This window comes from Ceratotherium simum, chromosome 3 (assembly GCF_057802395.1).
Source record: "Ceratotherium simum simum isolate JZ-2026a chromosome 3, ASM5780239v1, whole genome shotgun sequence".
NCBI classification, from domain to species: domain Eukaryota; kingdom Metazoa; phylum Chordata; class Mammalia; order Perissodactyla; family Rhinocerotidae; genus Ceratotherium; species Ceratotherium simum.
Window position 1 is genome coordinate 72,472,205 of NC_141902.1, and position 26,780 is coordinate 72,498,984.

A 26,780-nucleotide genomic window follows, 5' to 3' on the forward strand; every position below is an offset into this window, starting at 1 on the left:
CCTAGATTCTCATTCTGCACTTGTGTGGAGACTCACTTCTCTGGTATTGAGGGTGGAGCTGGCTTACAGCTTTTAAACACGTATACAGTTTCAGGTGTTGTCAGTGGTCAGAGCGAGTGATGAGCAAGCTGAGGTGCACAGGGTTAAGGACCCAACCTGGTGTCCCAGGTTCCATATTCAGGAGGCACACCCACAGAGAGCTCTCCTTTATCCACACAACCACATGCCACCCTGCCTTCCCAGGGAGGTTCCAGTGCCTTTTTTGTACACTAGGAGTGCTGAATGTGGGCTCTCTATAATGATGCTAGTTATAGCAGTGACAACACTAATTACATGTGTAGAGAGCCTGCTGGTGCACACTCACTGAGGACCTCACACACGGTCGCATCCGGTCATCACAGCATTGCCCTATTGTATCGATGGGGAAATGGCCGTGAGCTTTGAGAGGCAGTGAACTTTGCCATGGTCACACAGAATAATCCTGGTTTTGAATCCAGGTTTTTCTAACTTTTTATTTTTAACATGAATGTATTTATTTCATTTTGCAGTCATTTATTTTTTCTAAATAAGTAATAAATTCCCATCGTTCAAAAATCAAAATTAAATGCAAAGACATGCTTTATTGCCCATCATCTACCCAGTTTTTCACCTGCTGCTTCTCACTTTTCTAGTTTCTTATGTGTCCTTTCTCTGGAATGAGTATATTAGTGGTAGCTTGTTTTTTTCACTAAACAGTATGTACTGAAGAGCTTTCTGTATCAATAAATAGAGCTTCTCCCTTATTTATTTTTTTAAAAACTATTTTATTGAGGTCATATTGGCTTATAGCATTGTGTGCGTGTCAGGTGTACATTATTATATTTCAGTTTCTGTATAGACCGCATTGTGTTCACCACCAATAGACTAGTTTCTATCGGTCACCATTCATATGAGCCCGTTTACCCCTTTTCCTGTCCCTCCACCCCTTCCCCGCTGGTAACTACCAATCTGTTCTCCTTATCTGTGTGTTTATCTTCCACATATGAGCGAAATCATATGGTATTTGTCTTTCTCTGTCTGACGTATTTCGCTTAGCACAATACTCTCAAAGTCCATCCATGTTGTCATAAACAGCATGATTTTTTCTTTTTTTGTGGCTGAATAGTATTCCATTGTGTTTGTGTGTGTGTGTACCACATTTTCTTTATCCATTCATCTATTGATGGGCCCTTGGGTTGCTTCCACGTCTTGGCTGTTGTGGCTAATGCTGTGATGAACATAGGGGTGCATGTATCTTTTTGAATTATTGATTTCATGTTCTTTGGATAAATACCGAGGCTACTCAGATAAGGGAAACAAAAGAAAAAATAAACAAATAGGACTACATCAGGCTAAAAAGCTTCTGCACAGCAAAGGAAATCATCAACAAAATGAGGGGCCAGCCCCGTGGCTTAGCGGTTAAGTGCGCGCGCTCCGCTGCTGGCGGCCCGGGTTTGGATCCCGGGCATGCACTGACGCACTGCTTCTCAGGCCATGCTGAGGCCGCGTCCCACATAACAGCAACTAGAAGGATGTGCAGCTATGACATACAACTATCTCCTGGGGCTTTGGGGGGGAAAATAAATAAATAAAATCTTTAAAAAAAAACAAAAACAAAAAACAAAATGAAAAGACAACCCACCAACTGGGAGAAAATATTTGCAAGTCTTATATCTGACAAGGGGTTAATTTCCGTTTATTTTTTTAAAGCAGCTCAGTATTCCATGTGTGGATGTATCTTGATTTTTTAACCAGTCTCCTATTGGTGCACACTTATGTTGCCAGAAGTTTGCTGCTCAAATGGTGCTGCGATGACTAACCTTGTACCTTTGTTCCTCTGTGTATGCGCACATGCGCCAGCGGTGAAGTACCTAACATGGGTGGACCCATTAGCTGATTATCACAAAATTGCTCACATGGCTTGATCCCTCTCACCCTCTCACAGTAGGGACACCTGTCTCCTAGCCTTGTGCTTAGGCTTTTGGGTTTCTGCCTGTTAATGGCACAAAATGGTAATCTGATAATGGTTTCGGCATTTAAAAATATGTTTAAGGTCTACTTGTACTACTTTTCAAGGCTCTGTTAAAATGAAATGCTGTAAAAAAATAACCTCTTTAGTCACTTATCTTACCTGTTAAGTGAGATAATATGGAATGTTATGGGTTATTTTGATGTTTTGAATCAGCTCCTTTCTTTACTTGCTTTGTTTTTATCTTACAGTATCTCAGTGTTGCTCCTAGCATTAATTATTCTTTCTTTTGGCTAAGAAAGGCATTTTTTTGCTGCTGGAAAAAAAAAAGTTGACTTAATTTGTTATCTTACAGGGGTCATTGCAAGAAGTCATAGGTTGGGGTTTAATAGGATGGAAATACTATGCCAATGTGATTGGTCCAATTCAATGTGAAGGCCTTGCCAACCTGGGGGTCACGCAGATCGCCTGTGCAGAGAAGCGCTTCCTGATCTTGTCGAGGAACGGCCGCGTGTACACGCAGGCGTACAACAGTGACACACTGGTGGGTGTTCTGGGACGTGTGCCCGAATCGCTTCCCTTGGGGGTGGATTCTCTACTGTGGATGCTACAGAGGTCTAGTCTTTCTTTAAATCGTTTGATTTCTGAAGATTTCTAAGCGTCTGTTCGTTGTATATTATTAGTCATGTTTTAATAATCTCAGTCATCATCATTATTGTCAAGATTTTGTGGCAGAATTTCTTAGTTGTTAAGATCAGGAACTCCTTACAGTGACACTCATTGCCCATCATGATTCCCTATGGAAACTGGCTTGCTAGGTGTAAACTCATTTGACTTTGGGGTCTGGGCAGTAACAAATGAGGGAATTGGGCCTCGTGGGGATGATGGCAGATTGGGGCGTGCATGTTCCTGTTAAAGGAAGATGCTCTTCACCTTGAGCTGTGCATTTCCATTGTGCAGGGGCAGCCTAGTCATGCTGCAGACTGCTTGTAGGCTGCCTACCATGCTGTCAGTGCTGGGCAGGGCTGCTGGACAACTGGCCTGGCAACCACCAGAGACTCACGTTCTTTCAGTTCAAGAAAGATTTGTTAAAGCAAGATACACAATTGCGGGGAGAGTCATAGTGTTTTCGTTGTCTTTGGACTGCTTACTAATTTTTGTCTTATTTTTACCCTTTTAGGCCCCACAGCTTGTCCAGGGTCTTGCCTCCAGAAACATTATAAAAATTGCTGCCCATTCCGATGGTCACCACTACTTGGCTTTGGCAGCCACTGGAGAAGTGTACTCCTGGGGCTGCGGGGATGGCGGACGGCTGGGCCACGGGGATACTGTGTATGTACGGCCCATTCCTGTAACTGACACCCTCCTTTTTGTGTTGCTGTATCCAAAATAGGGTGGGAAAGAAAAGCGTGGCTAGATGTTTTCCAGCTGCTAAGATGTGTAGGGCTAGGATGGAGAGGGCTACCAATGTGTGTCAGCCCTGGGTGACACCGCAGGAGCTGTCCCTATAGCACAGAGGGTGACATCAATTGGCATTTGCACTCTTCTCCCCCAGCTTCAACACCGCCAGCTTTTGCTGCTCCTGTTATAGCTACACATATCACACCTCCACCATGGAATTTTCTAAAGCAAATCCCACACTACTGTTCATTCATAAACACTTCAATATGTCTCTATCAGATAAGGTCCCCTCTTCCTAGAGCCATATCATTTTTACAGATACAAAAATCAACAGTTTCTTAATATCCTATTTTGTGGAAGGTTTTGTTCATTGTGATAGACCAGAAATTAAACAGAAAATCGTTGTTCTAAATGCAAGGTTATAAAAACGGAGAGTTGCGATAGCTGCCGTGCAGCGATGGGAACCCTTTTATACCTTGCTGTTGTGAGTGGAGCCTGGTGAAGAAAACTTTGGCCTTAGGATCAAGTTGAAGATGCAGCCACTGCAAGGGTGTCAGGGCCATGAGCAGGGGTGGGCAGCCGCAGAGTCAGTAGGAGACTGGCCCGTTCTCACTTCGGGGTGGGAATGGACATCTGCTGGACGAATCCCAAACCATGAAAAAAGCAAAGTGATGCATACCATGTGTTAGCATTCAGCAGAAATATTCCAAACTTGACAGTGAGTGTTGTAAGGGATTCAGACAATTGTGGTAAAATGATAGTGAAAAACAAAGGGGTGATAAGTACAGCATTTAGAATAGTTGTTACTCTCAGAATGGAAGTGGGTGGGGTTGGCATAGAGCAGTCAGGACTTGAAAGCGTTGAGGTACAGGATGGAGGCGTTGGTCTTTTTAACATTCTTATGTTATTTATAATTTAGTATGTATAAAGTATTTCATAATAAAACAATACTCAGTTGAGATTAAGTGCTAGATTGAGTAACTTGTTCGTTGCTGGAGGAGTTGAGGGAAGGAATAGAGATCAGTGCAAATGACAGGAGTTGGAGAGAAACTTTGTGGGAGTTGAAACTTGAGCTGAACAGAAGGGAGAAGTGCTACAAGAGTAAGTGGTTTGGCTGTCCCTGTGCCCGTGTGTGCTCCTGCCTCTGTGCACTAATTTATTTTGCAGAGTGGTGGGTCAAAGTGAGTAAACCATGTCTTTAGAGAGACTAGAGTGAGTGTTACCAATCACAGTAAACATATTCTGGATTATAAGCATGGGGTATTTAGCTAATTTTGAAAGTGAAGAATCAACCAGTAAGACTTTTCTACCCAATTAATCCTTACTGCCTCCTGCTTTTTATTTGTAAAATATAAATTGCAGTGTGATTAGTAAACGTTGCTCCTTCTTTTTCTCCTCATTTATTTAACAAATATGTATAAATTTTAACCATCTCTGTGAGGTTTACAAATCCATCAGTTTTAGGTGTACAGTATGATGAGTTTCAGCAAATGCATACTGTTGGGGAACCACCACAACTGAGACACAGAGCATTTCCATTGCCCCCGCTACTTTCTTTGGATCCCTTTGCAGTCACCCCTGCTCTCCACCTCCAGCTCCTGGCAACCACTGATCTGCTGTCTGTTACTATGTGGTATTTTGTTTTTGTCTCTTTCACTTAGCAGTGTTCCTGAGCTTCAGCTGAATTGTTGTGAGTAGTTCCTTCTTCCCTGTTGCTGGGTGGTCTGTTTATGGATGGACCACCATTTTGGGCTACTGTGAACAAAGCTGCTGTGGACTTGATTGTGTGTGTCTTTAACAGACACTGTTTTGATATTCCTGCTGAATGTCATGCTTGGCATTGGATGCTTGCTTAACCAAAAATCATGGAAGCGTTATGGGTTTGAATTCTGTATTCCTTAATTATTTCATAAGACACCTGAGAGGCAAAACTGTCTTGATGCTCTGGTAGTTTATTTCTGAGAGTGAGTTTTCTTTGCTAACACTAATAGGAAATTCTTAGAAGGGCATTCACATTTGTTCCCTTTCTCTCCACAGGCCTCTGGAGGAGCCTAAGGTGATCTCTGCTTTCTCTGGAAAGCAGGCCGGGAAGCATGTGGTGCACATTGCATGTGGAAGCACATACAGTGCAGCCATCACTGCTGAGGGGGAGCTGTACACCTGGGGCCGAGGGAACTACGGCCGACTGGGCCATGGTACGTCTGCTCTGAGCCAGCTCAAGCATGCAGTGCGAGGGCGCCTCTTATGAAGGACTTGTGGTAATGATAGTCCTATCTGTTTGAAGGCTCCAGTGAAGACGAGGCCATTCCAATGCTGGTAGCTGGGCTTAAAGGACTGAAGGTCATCGACGTGGCGTGTGGGAGTGGGGACGCTCAAACCCTGGCCGTGACTGAGAACGGTATGTGGGGCTCATACTGCCCTGGGCAGGTTCTTGGGACGAGGAGGACTGCTCCCCTGGAGGGAGCGAGGGAGTAGAGTGAACCTCATCTTCCATCTTTAAGTGGGTGTGCACCTCAGTGTTCTCAGGAAAGGTCCAGAAGTTACAGGACTTATAGCTGCCGTTGCCTGGAGCCCGCGAGCTAGTTAGTGGCTATCATCCTTCCTATTTGAGCATTTTATGTTTTAGCAGAAAATGAGAGTTAAAATTGAATGATTGACTTTCTCAGTGATTCCTGGCATTTCCTAATGCTGAGCCCTGCTTGACTTCCTGTGGAAAATCCTGCTTAGTCTGTGTATATTCCACAGTATGATGCTACATTGTGTGCTTGTTTTTAATTTAGTTTTGTGTTTGTGTTCATTAGTGAGATTGTACTCATTTTACACTTTTTGAGGGTGCATTTATCAGATTTGATGGTTAGAATCAAGTTGATTTTTAAAAACTATTTGTCTGTCAGTATTGTGGGTATCTGTCCTCAGAGTCGTGGGGTCTGTCTGTCAGAATCACTGGGGAGCCTCTCAGCCTACATTCTCTCGCAGAAGTGGAATGGCAGATTGGGAATTGACTGACTTCTGGGCGTGTCTTTGGTGAGAGATCAAAGATCATTTCAGACACCTTCATGTCCACAGAGGCCCCCCTCACTGAAGGGATAGACATAGAGTCATCTTCCTTCTGCTTCTCTCAGTCTTAGAGAAAAGATGGTTTCCTCAGTCGTCTGAAAGATCTCTTCTTCTGGTGTGAGGATGGCCAGCAAGTGCCATCTTGTTGTTGTTGTGTCCATTATTGAGTGATTGATATATTTTACAAAACTCTTAACCAGGAAGTCTTTTCTTAAATAAGTCTTCTTAGGATTTGTTCTTGCATTCTTTGTGTGAAACTGCTATGTAAGTAAAACCACTTGGTGATGGGTTGACTAAATTGCCTTGACTGGGGACTATGCATGCTGTTTACCTCATACCCATGTTTCTCTGGTGCAGATGTCACAGGGAAATGTCCCTGCTACATGATTATTTTTTGAGACGACTGTTACAGTAGAGCATCCTGGCCTATGCAGTCTGGCCCTGGGTGACAGGCTCACTGAAAACATTGGTGAAAGTGAGGATTGCTAGCTGGGCTATGTGAACAGTAGGCCTTTTAGCTAAAGCATATAAGTGGTGCGCACACTTCTCTGATATTTGTGCATGGGTCTGCTGAGTTGAGCATTGCTGTGTTTCTTTCCTTGACCACCTACTAGCGTATCGTCTGCAATATCAGTTTAGATCAGGGGTTGGCTGTTTTTGCAAATGACTTGTATTGGAACACAGCCATGCCAGCTTGCTTACATATTGTCTGTGGCTGCTTTCTTGCGACAATGACACAGTTGAGTAGTTGTGGCAGAGATGGTATCACCCACAAAGCCTAAAAATACTTACCGTCTCATCTTTAAGAAATAGTTTGCTCATCTTCGAATTATATTATTTATAATTTTATTTATTTATTTTTCCCCCAAAGCCCCAGTAGATAGTTGTATGTCATAGCTGCACACCCTTCTAGTTGCTGTATGTGGGACGCGGCCTCAGCATGGCCGGAGAAGCGGTGCGTCGGTGCGTGCCCAGGTCCGAACCTGGGCCGCCAGTAGCAGAGCACGCGCACTTAACTGCTAAGCCACGGGGCCGGCCCTGAATTATATTATTTAAAATAGAGGGGAAACTTAATCACTTATGGAGCAATCTGATTTCTTTTCTCATTTTCTACGATTTTAGCCTACACCTAATTTAGCAGGTTTTTCTTTTTTAGCAATTCATTTTAATTGAGTTTTTACGAAGTATTCAGCTTAGTTTTCAAAGTAAAAAAAACCCACACATTTTTACGATTTTACTTTATTTCTGTATGTAATATTTAATTAAATTACACTAACAAATGTTATTAGGAATAAATACATTGTATGGTTGACTCGTGGTCAGCGTGATGGAACAGAGTGTCCAGGCAGCCCTGATAGTGGCTGGGGAGCTGCAGTGGTGTGCCATGGGCCCAGTTCCGGTTTGTGTGGAGGCAGTGGAGTTTTTATTTTGTGTTCAGTTCCTACTTGAAGCAGTATCATTGAGCCCAAACTATAAGGGTCAGGACTTTATTATTCATTTATAGTTAAAACAAAAAGAAAACCCAGCTTTCCTTTTCTTAATTGCTTCTACATCAACCTGAAGTCTAAACTAGATTTCACTTGGTCAGTAACCGTCTGTGTAGTGCTAACGGTATACATTAGTGGTGTAGATTTTGTGTGTTTTGGGGTGTGTTTGTTATTTTCAGCCATTTAAAAGTTCCCTTAAGGTGTATAGTTATTTTTACTTCAATATATTTGTATTTTTTAGGTCAAGTATGGTCTTGGGGAGATGGTGACTATGGGAAATTGGGCAGAGGAGGTAGTGATGGCTGCAAAACTCCAAAGCTGATTGAAAAGCTTCAAGACTTGGATGTCGTCAAAGTCCGATGTGGAAGTCAATTTTCTATTGCTTTGACCAAAGATGGCCAAGTTTACTCATGGGGAAAGGGTGACAACCAGAGACTTGGTCACGGAACAGAGGAACATGTGCGTTATCCCAAACTCTTGGAAGGCTTGCAAGGTGAGTGCAAAATATAAACTTTTAAAACCGTTTGAGGCAGTTTCTTTAGTCTTTTAAAGTGTGCAGTTTTTTCTTTTCTTTACCTGACATTCCATGAATGACCAGTCATTAGAAGCTGTTACTCACATTTTGATAGGTATAGATAAGAAATGGAAAGTGGATTGTCTGTATTAAAAAATGGCCTAGAATTATTCTCACCAAATTTAATTTGAAACACATTCAGTTTTACTAATATTGGAGAGTTCTTTTTGTGGCAGGCACCCATTCATCACTGAGTAAGCTGGCCTCAGTGAGATTAGCTTTTGTTTGGTGAGGTCACCGGTAATTACACTCTAGACATCGCTAAGGCTATGGATATGCATGGTGCTGTGGGAGCACGGTGGGAGATGGGATTGGGTCTGCCTGGTGTGGTCTCATTTGAACTCATCCTTGATGGGTGGATCCTGCTTGTTTGGTTTCAAGGGCATTCAGCCTGCATTCTAGGTAGAGGGGATGAATGGGAACCAAGACCTGTAGGTGTGCTTTGCGGGTGCTTTCCAAAGTGTGGGAGAGGTTGGTGATAGGTGTATCAAGTGGGGCTGGTAGTGCCTGATCTCAGGGGTGGGCAGACTCTTTTTTTATTTATTTTATTTGTTTATTTTTTGTGAGGAATATCAGCCCTGAGCTAACATCCATGCCAGTCCTCCCCTTTTTGCTGAGGAAGACTGGCCCTAGGCCAGCGTCGGTGCCTATCTTCCTCCACTTTATGTGGGATGCCGCCACAGCATGGCCTGACAAGTGGTGCATCGGTGCGCACCCGGGATCCGAACCTGGGTTGCCAGCAGTGGAGCGCGCGCACTTAACCACTATGCCACGGGGCTGGCCCCCAGACTCTTTTTTAAAGGACCAGATTGTAAGCATTTTGGGTTTGAGGGCCATACGATGTCTGTCCCAACTCCTCAATTCTGTTGTAGCCCAAAAGCAGACATATACAATATGTAAATAAATGGGTCTGGCTGTGCCCCGATACAACTTTGTTCACAAAAACACGCCTTAGGCTGCATTTGGCATGAGGGATGAAGTTTGTTGGATCCCTGAGCTGGATTCTTCTTTGTTTATGTTTTTGTTTTTTTGTTAAGGAAGTTTGGAAGTGAGACTTTTTGTGAGACTTGTCAGTTCCTTTCCCCATCATTTTTGTTTTAAAACATGTTCATACCCTGATGACCAGAAGTTTGTGTGCTCATATGATGTTCATTATTTTCTAAGTTTCTGAGATAAGTTGTAGAGTAATATAATTGGTTGTATGTTACGGGAGCTATATTTGAATTTCATTTGCCATGTTTATATTCCCTTCATTTCATGAAAGATATCAACTTCCTCAGCTACATTTATTAGATACAGAGGTAGCTTACAATGAGAATGTTTCAGTGATTGTTGATACAATCGTTTTGATTGTTGTTGTTAACTTATGATAGACTCTTAGGATAGAATAGTTCCCCTTACTGTAGTAGAGTTTTTCAGCTGAATTATTTTTGTTGACAATTCTGAAAACACTCCCTGTGTTGGTCCTGTTAGATTTACTAATAAGCAAAAGTAGAATACTTTGCTAATACTATTTAAATAGAAAAAAATGTATTTTATATGCATATCATTTGACTTTGGAGAAAAATAGACTTTGTTTTAGAAAACTTCCTCAAAGAAGAGTGTACTTTAACATTTGCCAAGGTGGATCACAGTCTGGGCCATAAAACACACTTTAAATTTAAAAGAAGAGAAACCAACAGTGTCTGCTCTAAGACCACAGTGGAATTAAACTAGATATCAATAATAGAAAGATAGCTGGAAAATCTCAAAATATGTGGAGATTAAACAACAAACTTCCAAATAACACATGGATCAAAGAAGAAATCTCAAGAGAAATTTTAAAATATTTTGAATTAAATGAAAATGAAAACACAACTTATCAAAATTTGTGGTATGCAGTGAAAGCACTGCTTTGAAGGAAGTGTTAGCATTGAATGCATATATTAGAATAGAAAAAAGATCCAAAATCAAGTCTTTCTTTATAACAAAGGAAACCATCAAAAAAATGAAAAGGCAACCTATGGAATGGGAAAAAATATTTGCAAATCATATATCTGATAAGGGGTTAACATCCAAAATGTATAAAGAACTCATACGACTCAATAGCAAAAAACCAAACAATCCTATTAAAAAATGGGAAGATCTGAATAGACATTTTTCCAAAGAAGACATACAGATGGCCAACAGGCACATGAAAAGGTGCTCAGCATCACTAATCATCAGGGAAACGCAAATCAAAACCACAGTGAGATACCACCTCACACCTGTTAGAATGGCTGTTATCAAAAAGACAAGAGATAATAAGTGTTGGAGAGGATGTGGAGAAAAGAGAACCCTTGTACACTGTTGGTAGGAGTGTAATTCGTGTAGCCACAATGGAAAACAGTATGGAGGTTCCTCAAAAAATTAAAAATAGAATTACTATATGATCCAGCAATTCCACTTTTGGGTGTTTATCTGGAGGAAACGAAAACACTAACTCGAAAACACTAACTCGAAAAGCACCCCCATGTTCATTGCAGCATTATTCATAATAGATAAGACATGGAAACAACTTAAGTGTCCATTGATGCATGAACGGATAGAGAAAATGTGGTATGTATATATCACACATTTATATCAGTATAATTTGTATCTATCTATGTGTATATATATATATAGAGAGAGAGAGAGACTCACACAATGGAATATTATTCAGCCATTAAAAGAAGGAAATATTGGGGCCAGCCCCGTGGCTCAGTGGTTAAGTGTGCGCGCTCCGCTACTGGCCGCCTGGGATCGGATCCTGGCCACGCACCGATGCACTGCTTCTCTGGCCATGCTGAGGCCACGTCCCACATACAGCAACTAGAAGGATGTGCAACTATGACATACAACTATCTACTGGGGTTTTGGGGGAAAAAAAGGAGGAAGATTGGCAATAGGTGTTAGCTCAGAGCCGGTCTTCCTCAGCAGAAAGAGGATTAGCATGGATGTTAGCTCAGGGCTGATCTTCCTCACAAAAAAAAAAAGAAAAGAAAAGAAAGAAAATATTGCGATTTGCAACAACATGGATGGACCTTAGGGACATAATACTAAGTGAAATAAATCACGATGGAGAAAGACAAACACTGTATGAGCTCTTTTATATGTGGAATCTAGAAAAAAAAAAAACCCAAAAAGCCAAATTTGTAGAGACAGAGGACAAATTGGTGGTTGCCAGAGGCAGGGGTTGGGAGGTGGGTGAAATGGGTGATGGTGGTCAAAATGTACAAACCTCCAGTTATAAAATAAATAAGTCCTGGGATGTAATGTACAGTATGGTGAATATAGTTAAAAATACTGTATTGTATATTTGAAAGTTGCTTAGAGAATAGATCTTAAGAGTTCTCATCAGAAAAAAAAATTTGTAATTACATGTGATGATGGCTATAAAAAATAAAATCAATAATCTAAGTTTCTACCTTAAGAAACTAGAAAAAGAAGAGCAAATTGAATCCAAAGTAAGAAGAAGGAAAGAAATAGTAAGAATTAGAGTAGAAATCAATGAAATTGAAAACAGGAAATCAATAGAAAAAAATCAATGAAACCAAAAGCTGACTCTGTGAAAAGATCAGTCAAATCAGTAAGCCTCTAGCCAGGCTAAGAAAAAAAGAGAAGAGAGGACACAAATGACTAATATCAGAAAGAAAAGAGGGGACTTCACTATAGATCCTGTGAACATTGAAAGGATAATAAAGGAATGCTATGAGTAACCCTGTGCCCCCAAGTTTGATAACCTAGATGAAATGGACCAATTCTTTGAAAGACAAAATATGCCAAAACTCACACAAGAAGAAATAGACAAACTGAATAGACTTACATCTATTGAAGAAATTGAATCCGTAATAGAAACAGAAAGCATGAGGCCTAGATGGGTACGCTGGTGAATTCTACCAAACGTTTATGGAAGAAATTTTACCAGTTCTCTACAATTTCTGTCAGAGGATAGAAGCAAAGGGAGTACTTCCTAACTCATTCTGTGAGGCCAGCATTACCCTAATACCAAAGTCAGACAAAAACTTTAGAAGAAAAGAAAACTACGGACCAATATCTTATGAACATAGATGCAAAAATCCCCATGAAAATATTAGCAGATTGAATCCAACAATGTGTAGAAAGAATTATACATCACAACCAAGTGGAATTTATCTCACGTATGCAAGGCTGGTTCAACATTCAAAAATCAATTAATGTTAATTCCTCAAATCAACAGATGAAAGAAGAAAAATCACACGATCATATCAATAGATGCAGAAAAAGCATTTGACAAAATTAAACACCCAATCATGATAAAAACTCTCAGTAAACTAGGAATAGAGGGAACTCCCTCAACTTCATAAAGAATATCTACAAAAAACTTACAGCTGACATCATACTTAATGGTGAAAAACTTGATCTTCCCACTAAGATTAGGTACAAGGAAAGGATGTCCCATCTCACCATTCCTTTTCAAAATCATGCTGGGACTTCTAGCTAATGCAGTAAGACAAGAAAAAGGAATAAAAGATATACAGATTGAGAAGGAAGAAATAAAACTGTCTTTGTTCATAGATGACATGATTGTCTATGTGGAAAATCTGAAAGAATCGACAAAAAAACTCCTGGAACTAATAGGGTTATAGCAAGATTGTAGGATACAAGGTTAATGTACCAATGTCAATACCTTTCCTGTGTACCAGCAACAAACAAGTGGAATTTTAAATTAAATACATAATATCATTTATATTAGCATCCAAAAAAATGAAATACATAGGTATAAATCTAACAAAATATATTCAAGGTCTATATGAGGAAAATTAGAAAACTGATAAACAAAATCAAAGAACTAAATAAAGGGAGAAATATTCTATGTTCGTGGATAGGAAGACTGAATATTGTCAAGACGTCAGTTCTTGGGGCTGGCCCGGTGGTGCAAGTGGTTAAGTGCGCGCGCTCCACTGCGGCGGCCCAGAGTTCGCTGGTTCGGATCCCAGGCGTGCACCAGCGCACTGCTTGGCAAGCCATGCTGTGGTGGCATCCCATATAAAGTGGAGGAAGACGGGCATAGATGTTAGCCCCGGGCCAGTTTGCCTCAGCAAAAAGAGGAGGATTGGCAGGTGTTAGCTCAGGGCTGATCTTCCTCATAAAAAAAAAAAAAAAGATGTCAGTTCTTCCCAACTTTATAGATTTAGTGCAATCCCAGTCAAAATCCCAGCAAGTTATTTTATGGATATCAACAAACATTCTAAAGTTTATAAGGAGAGGCAAAAGACCCAGAATAGCCAACACAATATTGAAGGAAAAGAACAAGTTGGAGTATTGATACTACCCAACTTCAAGAGTTAGTATAAAGCTACAGTAATCAAGGCAGTGTGGTATTGGCAAAAGTATAGACAAATAGATCACTAGAACAGAATAAAGAGCTGAGAAGTAGACCCACATAAATACAGTCAACTGATCTTTGACAACGGAGCAAAGGCAATACAATGGATCAATGATAGTCTTTTTAACAAATGGTGTTGGAACAACCGGACATTAACATACAAAAAAATGAATAATTGATAATGGGAGAGGTTATGCATATGTTGGGGTAGGGAGTATATGGGAAATCTTTGTTTCTTCTCAGTTTTGCTGAAACTGCTCTAAAAACAAAGTTATTAATACATAAAAGAAGTATACTTTGCATGGTTATACCTTGGGACAGGAGAATATGATCTAGTAGTTAATTAAAAATACGCTTGTTTCTTTCTGAAGGAAAATCTAAATGAGGAGAAAAAAATAGCAGATCCTTTTCATACCCTAGAATTTTATTTGCAGGCTGTAGGTCTTAATAAATTATAGCTAATAAAACATAACAGGGGTTTTAATAACATACACGAAGCAGGTGAGTTGTGCATCATATTAAAGCAATGAATTATCTTTTAGAAGTTGACATTGAATGCCTTCTGACCTGAGTGGCCTGGTGTAAATATCTTTATTGCAACAGAAGTCATAGGCGTGAAGCTGTATCTGCATCACTCTTTCCTCCTAGGGAAGAAGGTGATTGATGTGGCTGCAGGCTCCACCCACTGCCTGGCTCTGACTGAGGACAGCGAAGTCCACAGCTGGGGGAGCAATGACCAGTGCCAGCACTTTGACACCTTGCGCGTGACTAAGCCAGAACCTGCTGCGCTGCCAGGACTGGATACCAAACACATAGTTGGAATTGCCTGTGGACCTGCCCAGGTACTGAGTGTAGAGCTTGGTTGGGTATTTTGTAGAATTTTGGTTTCCCATCATTCATTGCTAGTATGTAGAAATACCATTGGCTTGGTGTGTGTTGTCCTTATATCCTGTAGTTGTACTAAACTCACTAGTTCTAGAAGCTTCAGTCGATTCCTTGGGATTTTCTTCACAAACAGTTATGCTGTCTGTACATAGAGACAGTTTTATTTCTTCTTTTCCAATATGTATACCTCTTATTTCTTTCCCTTCCCTTATTGCACTGGTGGGGACTTCTAATATGATGTTGAGTAAGAGTGGTGACAGGGGACATCCTTGCCTTGTTCCCGATTGTAGGGTAAAAGCATTCAGTCTTTCACCTTTAACTATAATGTTAGCTGTAGGTTTTGTTTTTTTTTTAAATAGATGACTTATTATTAGATTAAGGAAGTTTCCTTCAAGTTTTCCTTAGTGTTCTGTTTTTGAAATCTTTGGGGTCTGCAGTGATATCCTCTCTTTCATTCCTGATATTGGGAATTTGTTTCTTTTTTCTTTGTCAGTTTTGCTAGAGGTTTATCCATTTTGTTGATCTTTTCAAAGAACTAGCTTTTAGTTTCATTAATTTTTCCCTTGTTTTTTGCTTTCCATTTCATTGGTTTCTACTCTCATCTGTTATTTTTTTTTCTTCCCTTCAGCTTGTTTTGGGTTCACTTTGCTCTTTTTTAAGTTTCTTCAGGAGGAAGCTTAGATTGCTGATTTTATTTTATTTATTTATTTATTTTTTTAATAATTTTATTTATTTATTTTCCCCCCAAAGCCCCAACAGATAGTTGTATATCACAGCTGCACATCTTTCTAGTTGCTGTATGTGGGACACAGCCTCAGCATGGCTTGAGAAGCGGTGCGTCGGTGCGTGCCCAGGATCCAAACCTGGGCCGCCGGCAGCGGAGCATGCGCACTTAACTGCTAAGCCACGGGGCCGGCCCAGATTGCTGATTTTAGACCTTTCTTATTTCATAATATATTAGCACTTAATACTATAAATTTTCCTCCAAGCAGTGTTTTAATTGCACCCAGAAATTTTGATATATTTTCATTTTTATTCAGTTCAAAATATTTTCTAATTTCTCTTGAGACTTACTCTTTGACCTATGGATTATTAAGTGTGTTGTTTAATTTCGAAGTGTTTGGAGATTGTTTTGTTATCTTTCTGTTACTGATTTCTAGTTTAATTCAATTGTGATTAGAGAACAAACTCTATATGATTTCAGTTCTTCTAGATTTGTTAAGATTTGTTTTATGTCTCAGGATGTGTTCTCTTAGTGTGCTTAAAAAGAGCGTGTAGGGGGCTGGCCTGGTGGCATAGTGGTTAAATTCACGCGCTTCGCTTCAGCGGCCTGGGGTTCTTGGGTTTGGATCCCGGGCGCGGACCTACACACTGCTCATCAAGCCATGCTTTGGCAGTGTCCCACGTGCAAAATAGAGGAAGATTGGCATAGATGTTAGCTCAGGGACAATATTCCTCAAGTAAAAAGAGGAAGACTGGCAACAGACGTTAGCTCAGGGCCAATCTTCCTCATCAACAAAACAAAACAAAACAAAACAAAGAGTATCTATTTTGCTGTTGTTGGGTGAAGTGTTCTATAAATGTCAATCAGATCCAGTTCATTGATGGTATTATTTAGTTGTTCTAGATCTTTGCTGATTTTCTATCTACTTGTTCTGTCTCTTACTAGGAGGGTAGTGTTGGTATCTCCAAGTATAATTGTGGATTTGTCCATTTCTCTTTTTGGTTCTGTCAGGTTTTTTTCTTAATATTAATGCTTTTGATCATTAAAAAAATTATGGTAAAATATACAGTGGCATTAAGTACATTCACAATGTTGTGTAACCATCACCACTATCCATCTCCAGAACCTTTTCATCATCCCAAACAGAAATTCTTTACCCATTAAACAGTAACTCTCCATTTCTTCTCCCCCTAGGCCCTGGTAACCTCAAATCTACTTCCTGTCTCTAGGAATTTGCCTATTTGAGGTGGAATTATATAATATTTGATCTTTTGTTTCTGGCTTATTTTACTTAATGAAATTAATTAGCATAAAATTTCCAGGTTGATCTATGTTGTAGCATGGATCAGGATTTTATTCCTTTTAAAGGCTTAATAATATTCCATTATATATATATCCCACATTTTGTTTATCCATTCCTCTTTCAGTGGACACATGTTGTTTGTACCTTTTGGCTATTGTGAATAATGCTGCTATATGTATCTGGTGTCATATATATAATAATGCTGCTATATGTATTTGGTGTCATATATATCTAAGAAACCTATAGTCATGCAGATTTTCCCCAGTGGTTTCTTCTTATGGTTTTATAGTCTTACCTCTTATGTTTCAGTCTTTGATCTGTTTTGAGTTAATTTTTGTGTATGGTGTGAGATAATGATCCAACTTGATTCTTTGGAGTTTTCCTAGCCCATTTGTAGAGAAGACTGTCCTTTCCGCAGTGAATGGTCTTGACACTCATCAAAAATCATTTGACCATATAGGCAAGGGTTTATTTCTGGGCCCTGTATTCTATTTCGTCGGTCTGTATGTCTGTCTTTAAGCCAGTACCACACTGTTGGTTACTGTAGCTTTGTAGTAAGTTTTGAAGTAGGAATTGTGAGTCTTCCAACTTTGTTCTTCTTTTTCAAGGTTGTTTTGGTTATTTGAGGTCCTTTGAGATTCCATATGAATTTTAGAATTTTAAAACCTATCAGTTTAGTTTCATGTGTTTTGAAGCTGTTTTTTTAGGTGCATACACATTTAGGATTGTTTTGTGGTGAATTGACTCTTCTATCAATATGTAATGTCCCATCTTTATGTAGTTCTTCCTTGCTCTGAAGTGTGTTTTGTCTTATTTTAATGTAGGTACTCCACTTTTCATTTAATTAGTGTTTGTGTACTGTAATGTTTCCATCCTTTCACTTGAAAAAAATTTTTTTTAATTTGAAATAATACACATTCACAGGAAGTTCCCAATACAGTACAGTCTTATTCATTACAGCTATATGAGAAGTCTATATTCTAGTTCCTTTGCCTTTCTGTATAAAATTTAGAATAATCTTGTCTATATCTGCAAGAATGTCTTGCTTGGACTTTGATAGGAATTGTGTTCAGCCTGTTATCAATTTGTGGGGAATTGACATTTTTGCTATATTGAATCTTCCAATCTATGAAAATGGTATGTCTAGCCATTTATTTACATCTTTGATTTCATTTGTCATCAGTTTCAGCATACAAGTCATGAACGTGTTTTGTTAGATTTCTACCTTTTGCTTTTAACCTGCTTGTCTCATTATGTGTACAGTGAGTTTCTTGGATACTATGTATAGCTGCATTTTTTTTTTGTTAATCTTTTTGTCATTGTGTCTTTTAATTGGTGTATTTAGATCATTTACATTTACTGTAATTATTGACATATATAGATTTAGGGATTCCATTTTATTATTTGGCTTTTGTCTATTTTCTATTATTTCTTCTTCTGTTTCCCTTTTCTTGCTCTTTTGGGAGCATATGAACATTTAGTATTCCATTTAACTTTATTTAGTTTGAATTTGACTTTATCTCTTTTTATAGTTTTCTTAGTTGCTGTAGGGATTAACCACATACATAGTTAACTCTTTGCAGGCTACTTAGAATCAATATTTTACCACTTTAATTGGAATGTGGAAACATGTTTAATTTCCAAGTGCTTGGAGATTTTTTTCAGTTATTTACATCTAGTTTATTTTTATTTCTAGTTTGTAGTTTCTGTTGTTGGTTTCTAGCTTAATTTTATTATGTTCAGAGAACATATTCTGTATGATTTCAATTCTTTTAAATAGTTAAGAATTATTTTATCACTTAGAATATGGTTTATCATGGTTATTATTCCTTGTGTCCTTGAAAATAATGTGTATTCTGCTGTTGTTGGGTGAAGTGTTCTATAAATGTCAATTTGATCTAGTTCATTGATGGTTTTGTTCATTTCTTTTAAATCCTTACTGATTTTCTGTAAGGATTATTATTGGACTATATCTGTTATTAGGAGAATAGTTTTGATATCTTCAACTGTATTTGTGGATTTGCCTTTCTGTTTTCATTTCTTTGAGTTTTTACTTCCCTGTGTTTTGTAGTTCTCTTGTTAGATGCATATACATTCAGCATTGTTTTGTCTTCTTGGTGAATTGACTCTTTTATCGTTATGTGTTGCTCTTTAGCCCTGATAATTTCCTTCCTCTGAAGTCTACTTTGATATTCATATAGCCACTTTCCATCCCTTTACTTAGCCATTTTTTGTCTCTATAATTAAGGTAGATTTCTTGTAGACATCATATAGTTAGGTTTTGTTTTTCATATATCCTGATAATCTCCATCTTTTTGTTTGTATGTTTAGGCCATTTAAATTTAATGTAATTATTTATAAGTTGGATTTATGTCTACCATTGTTTATTTGTTTTTGGTCTGCTCTCTCTTTTTTTTTGTTTCATCTTTTCCTGACTTCTTTGTATAATTTTTAGTATTCCATTTTAACTTATTGAGTTGTCTATCTCTTTGTTTAGTGTTTTAGTGGTTGCTCTAGAGATTACGATATATATACCTAACCTTTCACTGTCTACTTAGAGTTACTTTTGTAGCTCTTCAAGTAGGTTGTAATCCTCACTGCCATCCTTTAATGTGAATTAATAATTTTGAGAGTGAAAAGGTATTTTAAAAAGTTTTTGCCTTTTTATTTGTGGCAAAATGAGATGGGGTAGTGAAATGAGAGAGAAAATTAGAAATTGCTAATGTATGAGCTAGACAACCATGAAAGTACATATGCATTTTGGACAATTAGAGTCATGAATAAGTAATAATTTAAGGCATCTTCATCATTCATAATGGTGAATCTCTCCTGTGGAAGACCAGTAGTGGAATATGTAGATTCATTTTAGGTTCTTGTGTTTCTTCCATAGAGTTTTGCTTGGTCATCTTGCTCTGAGTGGTCCATTGGCCTCCGTGTTCCTTTTGTGGTGGACATCTGCTCAATGACTTTTGAGCAGCTGGACCTCCTACTACGGCAAGTGAGTGAAGGGATGGACGGCACTGCTGATTGGCCCCCACCCCAAGAGAAAGAGTGCATGGCCGTGGCAACGCTGAATCTTCTACGACTTCAGGTATTAATTTTTTCCTTTCCTCTCCCTCCTTTTATAAGTGTCTTAGGTATTTGTAATAATGTTTATGCATGTTGAAGGGTATGGGTTTTAGCCTATTACGTGAACTGCTAATGAAAAATTTAAAGTATTTTAAAGTAAGATTATGATGGAGTGTAATGTGTATGAGGCTTAAGAAAATCAGTCTAGTTATTTTGTGTTTATCCTGGAAGTCAGTGTCTGCCTGCAAGTAAGAGTGTGTAGATTGTGTTATTTCTGCTGTAATCAGCTTGTTTGCAGTTATCAGAGAGTCAGTCTTGAATTTACTGTTGTGTGTGGAGAAATGACTGAGTGAGAGAGTAGGTGATTGAGAGACCAGCAGAATGTGCTAGCCAATCTCCTCTGGACTCTGAAAACTCCACTCAGTAAGCTCAGCTCGCTCCAATAGTACTTCCACTTCATCAGGGAAGGTTCAAGTCAAAGGTCAAAATAAGAAAAACTACTACAAAAATACTTTTCTTTTCTTTTTTTTAAGTAAAACTATAGCTGACATCTTTGGTCATCATATTTTCCTTTGTAATAAAATCGTATGATTTAATGTCAAGAGAACAGTTTTTCTCGAAAAAATAATTTTTCCCCTTTATAATACAAGGATTTCTGTGTAACCCATCATGTCTCCCTTCCATGACTTCCCCTTTTTCACCTTGGCTTCTAAAAAGCACAGAACTGAATGTAATATTTAATTGTATTAATCAAATTAGCGGAAGTTGGGAGAAACTTCTCTCTGGGAAGTCTTCTATAGGAACTCATTTATTAGGACACCTGTGGTGTAGTGTTCCTTCCATGGATCTGCCCAGTTGTTTGTCGCTTCCCATGGTTTGTAGTGCTGTCCTGGTCAGTGCTATGGAGAAAGACCTTGTACACGTCTTAGGCTCGATTCCTTTTAGTCCATGTTTGCCTGGTGCCTTATGTTTTTCCATTGCTTTATTCTGTGTTTCTAGGTCCTTATGTTTTAGTTGTGTCTTTTTTTAAATTGACCTGTGAAGTTTGATTCTTAAAAAGAATCCAATTTCAGAGTCTTTATTCAATAGGTAATTTAATTCTTTTACAATTATTGTGATTCCTAATGTATTTCAATTTAGGTCTTCTAATTTAGTTTTGTGTAAGTTTGTTCTTCATTTTATTCTCTATTGATCATGTTTCTAAAGAAATTTTTTTCTTTTCAAATCCCTGTAATTGTTTCTAATTTTTTAATTTGATTTCTGGGCATTAGTCATAGACAAGAAAATTAAATATTTGTTAATTCCACAGAGTGTTAGGTTAATCAGTACTTCTCTTCCTGAAAAATATAGGGATCATAGGATGCATTAAATCTAAACTCCCTTTTCCTCCTCCACTCTTTTAATTGTCGGGTAGTCTTATTTGGATCCAAGGCACACTGTTTTTTTGTGTGTGCTGCTAAAAGAAAAGTGCTCGCAATTGAAATGTGTAAGATTCGTTCTGATTTTAGAGATGTTAAGACATGAAAAAAAATGCCTCTTGGGATTGGTGAAATATAGAAATTATTTTTTAACTTTCCTCCAATTAGTTACTATCATCATCATCCTCATCCTTTTTTAAGAGGCCATACTTACTTATCTAGTCTTTTTTGTTTGTTTGTTTTAACCAGTTTGTTTTGTCATTGCTGCTTATATCCTCTCCCTCCTGGGTGCCTCCTTTAGGAAGTTTCTTCATCAAGGTCTGTGAATTATAAAGTCTGAAAACTGTTTGCTTCACCACCTCTTAAGATAGTTTAATGGGACTTTGCTTTTTAGGTTACCTGTTATTTTATCTGCACTTTGAAGATGTTCTCCTGTCTTCTGACCTTTATTGTTTCCTATGAGAAATCTTAAATTTGTGCAATTATTGTATCTTCGTCGCTAATTTGTCTTTCTCTTTGGTAGCATTTCAGACTTTTATGTCTTTGTTTTGTAGTTTTAGTACATTATGTCTAGGTGAGGATTTATTTTTGTATATGTAACTTGAGGTTATGATTCTCATTCAATCTGAGAGTATATATCTTCATTAAATTTTGAAAAGTCTTCACTATTTATCATTGAAAATTGCTCTTTCCTTTAATTTATTTTTCACTTTGGAGGAGTCCTACTAAATGTATGTTGAAATTTCTCATTTTATGTTCCCAAGTATCACAACTTCTTTGATATTTTTAAATCTCTTTATCTCTTTTAATGCTCATTTCTTAATCTTTTTGTTCTGCCTTCTGGATGGTTTACTCAATGCTCTCTTTCAGTTCACAAATCCTTTCTTTAGCTGAATGTTCCATACTTTTGAATTGTCCATTTATTTAAGAAATACTTATAATCCTGCTTTACACATATTATCTCACTAAATCCCTGTGCCAGCCCTCTAAGGTGAGATCCTTTATCTGTATGTTCTGGAGGCACGAGATGTTCAGGCACGTTGCCCAGATTGGCTACCCAGTGCATGGAGGTTCAGGCCTGGGGTCCAGGCTCTTCACACCTCTGCCTTGACATTTTTATTCCTGTAGCTATTTTTCTCATTTTTAGAATTTATATTTGGGTTCTTTCCAAGGCTTTCGTTTTACTCATTATACTCTCATCTTCTGGGTTCTGTTCCTTCTTTGAGCTCTAAGACCATTTACTTATTTTATGGATTCATTCCAATTTTTTTATTGCTGCCATCTCTTGGGGCGTGCATTTTGCCTCTTACTCTGTGACTCTCTGTCGTGGTGACCTAGTGTGGCTTGTCCTTTCTTACTGTGAGGCCGCCTTCAGGGGAGGGTTTGCTACGGGTACCCCTTTGACCTTGGCTATGGAGATGTCCACAGAAGGCAGCTTTGTATTTGTATCTCCGAGGTTCCATGAGTTTCTCAGGCTCTAGATGAGTTTTGGTGTTTGACTTGTGATATCTATACTTAGATGGTGGGTATAAATTTGATTTCACGTCTGCTCACAGTGTAGGCTGGGTCTCTGATTTCCTGTGGGGTCTTTTTCTACACAAAGCCTTGAGTGGGCAGTGTGGTGCCCTCAGGCCCTGGCTGGCTGACAGGCAGGTGATCTTGAGTGACTCCCAGCCTTCTACAGGAAGCTCAGGTTCATTGGGATCTTGTGGGCAGTTTGGGTCTCAAGCTCCAAGGCTTTGATCTGTTCTCAGACCCCAGAACCTCTTGGCTCCTGCTGTGTGAGTTCTGGTTTGGCCCTTGAGGAGTTTCCTTATGTACTCTCAGCTTGGCTATATAATATTTTAATATTTTTGGGGGTCTGTTATATTCACTATTTCTTTGTGTTTGATGCAGATGGTTGAGGGTGGGGTAGAGGTTGCTACTTCCACATGATTTAACCTCTCTGTTGATCTTGACCTTTTCCATGTACATATTTATGTACATGTATATTTATAGTTGGGTTTAAAGTATTCCTCTTATAAAATACCTGACTATGGACTCTCTACAACTATGGCTAAAATTTCTTTAGTCCAGTTTAAAAAAATACATATACTGGAAGTTTTTCCTTTATTATTTGAATAAAACTCAATTTGAGGTATTATTTAATCTTTAGTAAGAATTGAAATTCACTTGTTTTTAGGGCTTCTAAGTGAAAATTGTTCTTCTCCTTTCAGTTGCATGCTGCCATTAGTCACCAGGTTGACCCAGAATTCCTTGGTTTAGGTCTGGGCAGCGTCCTCCTCAACAGCCTGAAGCAGACCGTGGTGGCCCTGGCCAGCAGTGCGGGCGTGCTGAGTACTGTGCAGGCAGCCGCCCAGGCTGTGCTGCAGAGTGGGTGGTCCATGCTGCTGCCCACTGCTGAGGAGCGGGCCCGGGCACTCTCTGCTCTCTTGCCCTGTGCAGGTGGGCTTAGGGGAGGAGCAGGGGTGAGGGGGTAGGGGGCTGGGCGCAGGAGAGGGTGCCGGGAGAGGATGGCACTTACCTCACATTGACAAAAACACTTTCCCTTTTCCAGTTTCAGGCAACGAAGTTAACATAAGTCCAGGTCGTCGATTCATGATTGATCTTCTGGTGGGCAGCTTGATGGCTGATGGAGGCTTAGAGTCAGCCTTAAATGCAGCCATTACTGCAGAAATCCAGGTATGGCCCTAGGAGTGTGTGAGTGAGCCTGCAGAGGTGATTTTTACCTGGCAGTGAGCTGAGATTGAAACACCATGCTCATACTCGTGAAAAAATAACAACTTTTTGCCAGAATTGTTGAAAAACTGAAGCATAAAACTTTTAGTAACATCAAAATATTTCCTGTAATTAAAACTTTTTTATCTTAAGAGTTTTAAAAAGTTTATTGAGGTATTAAATATGATAAAATGCACCTACTTTAAGTGTCAATTTAAATGAATTTGACCAATACCCCAATCATCTTAGAAATCATTTCCATCACCCCAGAAAGTGCCTTTGTGTCCCTTTGCACTTGAAGTTAGGACATTCCCCTGCCTGCCTCAGACTAATTTACTTTTGCCTGTTCTAAATGTCACATAAATAGAATCATGTAGTATGTACTCTTTTGTGTCTTTTTTATTTTGCCTTGATAAGGATTTTCAGATCATCTATGTTGCATGTATCATTACTATGTTTTCACTGTTGAGGAGTATTCCATGGTATGATTATTTGTCTATCCATTCTCCTGTTGACAGACATTTGATTGTTTTTGACTCGAAAGCTGCTTTGATCATGCTGTGTACAAATCCTTTAGTGAACACGTGTTTTTTTCTTGGGTAAATACTTTGAATTAGAATTTGCTGGGTCCTGGAATAAGTGTGTGTTTACAGTTTCCTGAAGTGACTGTGCCATTTACATTTGAACCAGCCTGCATGAGGCTTCTAGCTCTTTCTGGACCTCACCAACATGATGCTTGTCAATCTGTTTAACTTTTGCTGTTCTTGGGGAATGTGGTTATAATTGGCATTTGCATGTGCTTATTGGCCATTCATAGCTTCTTTTGTTGCTTTCATTGTTATAGTTTTTGATTGAAAAACTTACACTGATAAAATTAGATGAAGTGAATGTATTAAAAATATCTTTGAAAACATACTTAAATACTTTGATTAAATTGAAAAACATTAGAAGAAATCGTCTGTGTAACAGTGTTAGTAGCAACCACCATTCCTTATGTACCTATTAGTTTCTGGGGACTGTCCTGTATACTTTACTTTGTTTTTTTCTTTTAACCTTGTCAACCGTGTTGAGTGGAAAAAATTGTTTTAAAATTCCATTTTATAGATGTGGACATAAGTACCACAGAAGTTTAGTGATTTGCTAAGTGTCATGACTAGTGAGTGGCAGGTTTGCTGTTCCCCTGTGGGCCAGGCAAGTAACCTTGACATGATCCAAGCAGTATTTTTACAAGCTGTTAATTTAGTTAACAGATGTTTATTCTGTGTTTACTGCTGAAGAGAGGGACCTGCGGGGGCAGAGGGGGGTGGCTGCAGAGATATGCAGATTGTGATCTCTACAGTAATAATTAAGGTGCCTAAAGAATAGCCAAAAGGCCATTTATTTCAAAACAAAAATGTTTTGAAGCTATAGAAAGGCATAATCAAAAAAACTCATCATTTAGGAGTAACCATTGTTAATATTTTTGGTGTATAGTCTTCCATACTTTTAAAAATGCAGATATTTACTCATGATATTGAGTATGGTGCCAGAATTGATCTCAATGATCTGTTGAGTTGGATCTTTTTCACTCCTCAGGTTGCTATGTTTTCTCTGATGAATGTTCAAGTGCTCTGTCCATTTGCTTTGGGGAAGTCTTTCATATGGAAAGGGAATCACTTCATTCTTTTTTTTTAAACAACCTTCTGTTGTTGACCATTTAGGTTTTAGATATCTTTACTACTATAAATAATTCTTAATTACATTCTTGTAGATAATAAGTCATTGAGTATAAGAATGATTATTAGGAAAAAGTTCCAGAAATGAAATTGCTGGGTCAAAAGCATGCACATTTTTAAGCTTTCTGATCCATGTTGCTTGCCTTATCCTTAGGAGTGGTTAGCCCAGTTCCAGTCCCACCACTGAGTCAGGGTCTTTGTCCCCACACCCCTCAGAACTGGGGAAGACAATTTATGTTTAGACTCTTCTGACTTTTGCCATTAGAAAATAAAGCCCAGAGGTAAAGAACTTTGTTTGCTTTTTCACAGTAAATTTGGTTACTAGAACAATGCTTGCTACATAGTAGGTTCTCAGGAATATTGGTTGCATTTGACTGGCAAAAGATACCTCCTTTTAAAATGTTTTTAAATAATAGCTTTATTGAACTTCACATACTATATAATTCACTCTTTTAAAGTGTATAATTCAGTGATTTTTCTTATATTTAGAGGTGGTGTCACCATCATCACCGCTATCTAATTTCAGAACATTTTCATCACTCCAAAAAGAAACTCTGTGCCCCTTAACAGTCACTCCCCATTCCCCGCTTCTCTTAGCCATTGACAACCACTGATCTATCTCAAAAGATTTCCTTGTTCTGGACATTTCACATAAATGGATTTGTATAGTATATGGCCTTTTGTGTCTGACTTCTTTCACTTAGCATAGTGTTTTCAAAGTTCATCCTAGTTGTAGCATCCATGTTGTACTTCAGTTTTTTAAATTGCTAAACAATATTCTGTTGTGTAGATATAACACATTTTGTTTATTCCTTCAGCTGATGCACATTTAGATTGTTTCCACTTTTAAGTTATTATAAATAATGCTGTTATAAAAATTCTTGTACAGGTTTTTGTATGGACATATGTTTTTATTTCTTATAGGTATATGCCTAAGAGTAGAGTTGTTGAATTTTATGGTAACTCTATGTTTAATGTTTCAGTAAACAGCCAGACTGTTTTCTTAAGTGGTGTTACCATTTTATATTCCCAGTAGCAATGTATGAGGGTTCCAGTTTCTCCACATCTTTGCCAGTG

General features: G+C 38.6%; 1 protein-coding gene across 12 annotated transcripts in view; it reads left to right on the forward strand.

Annotated features, from left to right (window-relative positions):
* Window positions 1–26,780, forward strand: part of HERC2 (HECT and RLD domain containing E3 ubiquitin protein ligase 2) — a 236,909-nt gene that overhangs the window by 74,136 nt on the left and 135,993 nt on the right. For all 12 annotated transcript variants that reach the window (XR_015551576.1, XM_087428800.1, XM_087428792.1 and 9 more), the window contains 9 exons: window positions 2,343–2,531; window positions 3,168–3,319; window positions 5,426–5,583; window positions 5,673–5,786; window positions 8,174–8,425; window positions 14,520–14,713; window positions 19,674–19,874; window positions 23,487–23,715; window positions 23,828–23,952. Coding sequence is in view for 11 of the 12 variants with exons in the window: in XM_087428800.1 (XP_087284926.1) it covers window positions 2,343–2,531; window positions 3,168–3,319; window positions 5,426–5,583; window positions 5,673–5,786; window positions 8,174–8,425; window positions 14,520–14,713; window positions 19,674–19,874; window positions 23,487–23,715; window positions 23,828–23,952 (1,614 nt within the window). In the remaining variant the exon portion in view is untranslated. The remainder of the gene's footprint in view (window positions 1–2,342; window positions 2,532–3,167; window positions 3,320–5,425; window positions 5,584–5,672; window positions 5,787–8,173; window positions 8,426–14,519; window positions 14,714–19,673; window positions 19,875–23,486; window positions 23,716–23,827; window positions 23,953–26,780) is intronic.